The sequence below is a fragment of the Castanea sativa genome, chromosome 1 (assembly GCF_040712315.1).
Source record: "Castanea sativa cultivar Marrone di Chiusa Pesio chromosome 1, ASM4071231v1".
In the NCBI taxonomy this organism is placed as follows: domain Eukaryota; kingdom Viridiplantae; phylum Streptophyta; class Magnoliopsida; order Fagales; family Fagaceae; genus Castanea; species Castanea sativa.
Genome location: NC_134013.1, coordinates 30,764,367 through 30,770,831, shown reverse-complemented (window position 1 = coordinate 30,770,831; position 6,465 = coordinate 30,764,367). Strand labels below are relative to the sequence as shown.

At 35.5% G+C, this 6,465-nt stretch overlaps 1 protein-coding gene across 1 annotated transcript; it reads left to right on the top strand.

Annotated features, from left to right (window-relative positions):
- The first annotated feature begins 281 nt into the window (after positions 1–281).
- On the top strand, positions 282–4,514 carry LOC142622820 (putative glucose-6-phosphate 1-epimerase). Its single transcript, XM_075796369.1, has 8 exons — positions 282–1,084; positions 1,309–1,383; positions 1,810–1,866; positions 1,951–2,114; positions 2,413–2,547; positions 3,142–3,244; positions 3,478–3,577; positions 4,007–4,514. Exons 1-8 carry the CDS (start codon positions 974–976, stop codon positions 4,174–4,176), a joined length of 915 nt encoding a protein of 304 aa, XP_075652484.1. The 5' UTR covers positions 282–973; the 3' UTR covers positions 4,177–4,514.
- The last annotated feature ends 1,951 nt before the right edge of the window (positions 4,515–6,465 follow it).

The window sequence follows — 6,465 nt, the reverse complement described above, 5'->3', positions numbered from 1 at the left end:
AGGGGAATAAATTCCATACTCTCAGAAATTTTGAGATATCTGTTTTTTCCCGTGGTTTATCAAATGGGTCGTTAATTCTGGTAATCCCAGTAACATGTCAGACTATTATGCATTATCCTGTACCAGATGTGGAAGCCCACCATGGCACCACAGAAAAACTCACGGCTGCTATAAGTCTTATAAAATATAATATGTTTTGGACTTAAAATATGCACAATTTGACACTATTTTATTATCTCAGTCACTATCTTAAACATATCTGTGGACCACGATCTTTTGTTATAGATTTTTTCCGCATCTTACCCTTCTATTTCTTTCCTTTGTATTCTGCTCAAAACAAAGTCAAAGACTAAAATGTAGATAGAATTTCTTGACTACAAGTGCTTCCATTTATTGTTTTGTGTTGGATTTCTTTTTTCTTTTTTTTTCTCTCTTTGTTAGAAATAACTGTTTTCTATGACTATTAGAAACGTGTTGAGTTTTTGAAACTGTCATTTGAGGAAAATTCGTTATTGTTTTGTCCCCTTTCTGACATCCAGATATTTTGGCCATCTGGGTTACTGTTTTTTGGGATTGGATTTTGGCCTGCCGTGTCCTAACAAGAATTTGGTTTTGTTTGAAAATTGAAAGTACTTTGTGTTAGGTGATTCAAAGGGGTCAGAGATTTTCTTTTGGTCTGTAGGTATTACTTTTGTCGGTGGGTTTGAGTGTTGAAGAAAGATTGAGGTAGTTAAATTGGTAGTTGGGTATTTGGTTTCAATTCACAAGAATATATTGGTTTGTCACATGAAATGTGTAAAGGGAAAGCTCAACTGCTTCTGTGAGCCTTTTTTCTACTGCCACAACTCACAAGTAGTTTTTCTTTTCTTTTCTTTTCTAGTGCTTTGAACTCCAACCTCGGGTTTTGTATTGGGTAGAGAGAGAGTTACTATCTAATTGTTTCTTCCATTGATGTCCTTATTGTGTTTTTGAAATGAATCATTCTGGGGCAGAGAGTGATAAGAGAACAGCAGTTGAAGTTACAAAGGACAAGAATGGAATTGGCCAGGTCGTGCTTCGGAATCCTCGTGGAGCTTCAGCACGGGTTAGATCACTTTACCTCTACTTTACCATGTATTTTGTTTTCTTTAAGTCATCATCAAGTAATTGATTGAACAATTAGTCTTTTATTTTTTTACCTCAATGAATTAGTAGATGCAATGACTTTGGTGCTAATGCATTAACTATGAAATGATGCCAAGTTTAATATTTGCTTGGAAGCACACCTTGTTGTCTACATATTGAAGTTATTGTGTCACATCCATTCAGGTTAGCTTACATGGAGGGCAAGTTCTTTCATGGAGGACTGAACATGATGAAGAATTATTGTTCACAAGTAGTAAGGTAAACTTGTCACCGTATAATTTCTTCTCTTCCCTTGTTGTATTTCATGTCAGAGTCATTATAACAAGTTTTTTTGGAGTACTGTATAGGCCATAGATCCAGTCCTGGCTGCTTGATCAATTATAACCAAATAAATATCAATTTTGTGCAGTTCAATAGTCTCAAAATATTCTCTAAATCCCAATTATCATGGATAACTATCCAATAATTTTCTGCAAAATAATTGAAAAACTTCAATGCGATCATTTCCTTTTCTTAAATTGCTCTCCGTCCTCACAACTTTGTTATGAAATTTGGCTGGCATTTTTGTTTGCATTCCTTACTATTTCTGGTCTAAATATTGGCTGCTGAGAACCTCATGATGTTATGCCATTTCCAAAAACTAAATCCCCCTCCCCTGCCTGTTTTTTGTTTTATGTATTGTAGGCAATCTTTAAGCCACCAAAAGCAGTGAGAGGAGGAATTCCAATTTGTTTCCCACAGGTGCATATTTGCTTTGATATATTAGATCATGTTTCAATCTTGGTTACATCTGACTGACTAGGTTTTCTACATGACTTATTCAAGTTTGGGAGCCGTGGATTGCTGGAACAACATGGATTTGCAAGGAATAAGATTTGGGTCATTGACGAAAATCCTCCACCACTGCATCCCAATGATTCCAATGGCAAAGCCTATATTGACTTACTACTCAAACCATCTGAAGAAGATATGAAGGTCTGGCCACATAGGTATGAGCTTGAGCAGCTTATTATCTATTCAATTTTCAAGTAAAATCAATGATGATAGCATCAAATTTTGGCTTTTTAGTTTATGGGGCAAAACATATTAACCAATGTATTAAAAGAGATTATCCACCTCTCAAAGTTTTTGATCCATATATTAGCAAATTTGTAGACCAACAATCTTAATGAAAATAGATTCATAGATCGATGTTTGAAATTTCCAAGGTTCTACATATCATTCTTTAATGAACTTAGAAAATGTACTTTTTTCCTTGGAGGATAATTATTTGGTTTATTTTTTCAGTTTCGAGTTTCGTCTCAGAGTCTCTTTGGCAGAAGATGGGTATCTAACAATGATATCGCGCATCAGGAACATCAATTGCAAGCCTTTCAGTTTCTCATTTGCATATCGTACATATGTTTCCATCTCTGATATCAGGTACAGAATATTCATAGTTGACAAAAGTTGTGTCTCTTACTAGCATCTTCTATGAAAGCCAGAAATACTTCTTGCACTTGCTGTGTCTTTTCTAAATTTTTTCTCCCTTTCCTGTTCCTTTTAGGAGAATATTAATTTTGGCTTTATAATGTATGATGGTTTTAAATTTTTGTTCCTTTCTTTCCCTTTTTTTTTTTTCCAGATTAGTGAGTTCCCTCAGGGAGTCAAGGAGAGTCAAGTTGTTGAAATTCACACATTCGATTATATATACAACTTTTCACTGACATTTTGATATGCTGTTTTGTCTAATGTCACAATTTTCTTATTGTAATTCTAATTGTAGGAGTAAGAATTTTTTATTTAAATTTTTAAAAAAAGGGCTCTGGGAAATACTGTCAGTGACCTTTGTGCTAAAAGTAAATCATTAACATGTTCATAAGCACCTTCAAACAGGAAAGGAATAATTTGTGTTGAACCTGGAATCAGATTACTAATTTTTCACTTGCTTTCAGTTGCATACTCATAAGCAGTCCCAAAAGTGCCATTATATGTTTCTAACTTATGGACACTAATATATATGAACTGTTGTCACAGTGAAGTGAGGGTAGAGGGTTTGGAGACTTTTGACTACCTTGACAACCTATGTGACAAAGAGCGCTTCACAGAACAAGGAGATGCCTTAACATTTGAATCTGAGGTAACACTTCATGTTTACAGGTGGTCTTCAGAACAGTTTGAGACGCTAGACATTGGGTTATTTTTGAACATTTGTTATAAAATCCTCTTGGTGCTTATAAATTAAGAAGAAAATCGGATGATATGTTTTATGTCAATAAAGATCAGATGGTAGGGGATTTATTTTGCTGTTCAACATGGTTACTGATAATTAACTTATTAAACATGGTTCTTTGTTTTCCCACTTATTGGCAGGTGGATCGAGTTTATCTTAGTTCTTTAGATGTGATTGCTGTTTTGGATCATGAAAGAAAACGCGCATTTACCATACGAAGGGAAGGACTTCCAGATGTTGGTGAGACATCTCTCATAGACAAAAAATTATTAAAGAAAAACTTGGTAATTTTTTAAGAACATGGTAAGAAACACTTAAAACCCCATCCAAAACCCTCGTGCCAAACTCACTCAAGAAAGACTAACTAGCATAGTTGTATGTTTACTTTTCCCTGCATGGACAAATTAGTTTGAACTAAGGGCGTTTCTTCATAAGAGGGCATATTGTCCAATGCTTCATGTCATAGAACCTTCTCCTTGTTAAACTTTATAATGTGTGGATAACTTACAAATTCTGTTTAGTTGGCACCTAGATGGGTCATTAGCCAGTTTTCTATATGACATTATTCATTGAAATCCAGTCCAGTTAATGGTGTAACCTGGTTAATTATATGTTATGTCATACAGATGACCATCTAAATTTTGTACTTTTTGATTTGCTTGTTCATAGGGGTCTGGAATCCATGGGAGAAGATGTCCAAATCCATAGCGGATTTCGGGGATGAGGAATACAAGAGGATGCTTTGTGTTGATGGAGCAGCAGTGGAGAAACCAATAACCTTAAGACCAGGTGAAGAATGGACAGGCCGGTTGGAACTCTCTGTAGTCCCTTCAACTTAGAAGTGACCATCTTGATCCACATAAGCCATGACATTATTTTCATTATTGAATGTCAATAATTTACCAATAACCCATTAGGGGCTGCTACTTGAAGAGTGTTTGCAATTTGAAGGTGAATAAGGGCAATGCATCACCTCCTAACTTGGAGACCTTGGTAACAGATGTTCCTGTAATGAAGGTGGAGATTTGTTTTTATGTTTCTCACCGCTGTAGTAATTACTTGAAATGTATACGAACTGTGTTTACCCAAAAAGATTGATTAACAAAGTTTGTGTATATAGTAGAGTGACATGTATGCTTGACTATGTTGCAATGAAGATCTCTCTCTCTCTCTCTCTCTCTCTCTCTAACAGCCTATTATGCAAAATATAATCCTGGATCAAGAATGATGAAATAATGATATAAACACATATATGCATCACATGAATAAAGATAATGAGATCTGCATTTTAAATTGTGGACAAGAATATCAAGATCCACACTTGAAGCTGCAAACCAACAATAGTCAACAGGAAAACTACCAAAACTAATACCCACAAACAAAAAACTAGCCTCAGCGCATGTGATGAGGCTTTTTTTTTTAACAAAAAACAAAATCTTGTGTTTTTATTTTATATCTATAATTTTTATTTTAAAATTTTAATATATAAGTGAATAAAACAATTTAAAAATCAACAGAGAAGTGACCCTATTAACATTTTAATATATAATGTTTTAGTACAAGTTAGAGTTGTATTTTTACTGAATTGTCTTTTAGAACCATAAAAATGAGGAATTCTAGCAGGGGAAGCTCCTTAAATAGTAGTATAGATAAAGAATTAAAAAAAAAAACTTCTAATGGTAACTTCTCTCTTGACTATTTACTAACACTAATTAATTCTTCCAAATGACATTTTCCTAAGATTAGTCATTTTTCCACTTAATTTTTCACCTACATTCCAATTTTGGGGCTTACTTTGAAACTTCGAAATGTCCCCCCCCACAAAAAATATTAGATAAATCTATCCCATTTGGAATATGTTTTGTCTTTTTTTTTTGAATAATTATTTGGAATTACAAAAATATCAATGATGTTCCATGTGAGCCAATGTAACAACCCAAGAACTCAATGAAAAGCGTTTGCCACATTTGCGCTATACCTCAAAAGGACTAGTTACAATTAAGGCTCCTTATAGTTGTTAATAAAGCTCAAATCTACTCAGTAAATAAATACACAATGTGAAACTCATCACACACTCACACATATCACACAATCAATCAAATTGGGACATCACAATCTCCCCCACTTAAATCCCTAACGTCCTCGTTAGAGCCCATTTCGTGGGGTAGTGTCTTTGAGCTCACCCAAGGTTACCGAGTCGGTTCTGATATCATATGTAAAGACCTAAGGAAAAACGCTAGTCACATCTGTGCTATACCTCAAAATGACTAGTCACAATTGAGATTCCTTGTAATTGTTAATAAAGTCCAAATCTACCTAGTAAATTCCCAATGTAGGACTCATCACACACCCACACACAGCACACAATCAATTAAATTGGGGCATCACAGCCAAAATGAAAAAAAAAAAAAGGAAGATTTTGGCTCATTTAATGATCACAATCACACACAAGAAAACAAAACTGACCGTCAGTGTTTCCCATTTCATTATTGATGGGTACTGATTTTCACCTTGAAGCCATCTATAGAGGTCGTCCGTGACCTGACAGTATTACAAGCACCCCAGAAAACCTTACCTATAACCATCTCGTCCGGAGAAGAAGAGACTAGGACGAGGTCGTCGTGACCAAGGGATGAGACGCTCGTCCAGGGTGTCGGCGATCTCGTCCTTAATAAATTCGTCCGTAGACGGAACGACTCCTATTCATAAGCTAAGCACACCCGACAAGGGGATGCTAGGACGAGGGTATCATACTTAGAAAAACTCCGAGTATAATGTAACAATTCCTCATTTTACGCGTAACTTCCAGGTATCCGTTGTAGTACATAACTCCTAAGCGGTTATGAAAGTTATTTTTAAATACTTACGCCTCCTTGAATCCAGGGGAGGTTATAATTGCGATAACCGTCTATTAGAACACTATATAAAGGCTTATTCAGACAAAGCAAATGTATGTTATGATTGCTCCCAAAAAGTTGGAACTCCGAAAATATAGAGAGAAAACTAACTTTGTCATCGGAGGATTCTTGGCCGGCAGCCCCAGTCACCTTTGATCGCTTTTCTTTATTTTTTCAGGCCGTTGAGAGAGCAAGTGGTCCTTTCAAGTCCGAAGCATCCAGCCTACTGAT

Coding starts and splice junctions, on each gene's coding strand:
- LOC142622820 (XM_075796369.1), top strand. CDS start 974: ATGAATCATTCTGGGGCAGAGAGTGATAAGAGAACAGCAGTTGAAGTT. Junction 1,867..1,950: donor TTCCAATTTGTTTCCCACAG/GTGCATATTTGC, acceptor GACTTATTCAAG/TTTGGGAGCCGTGGATTGCT. Junction 3,245..3,477: donor CCTTAACATTTGAATCTGAG/GTAACACTTCAT, acceptor ACTTATTGGCAG/GTGGATCGAGTTTATCTTAG.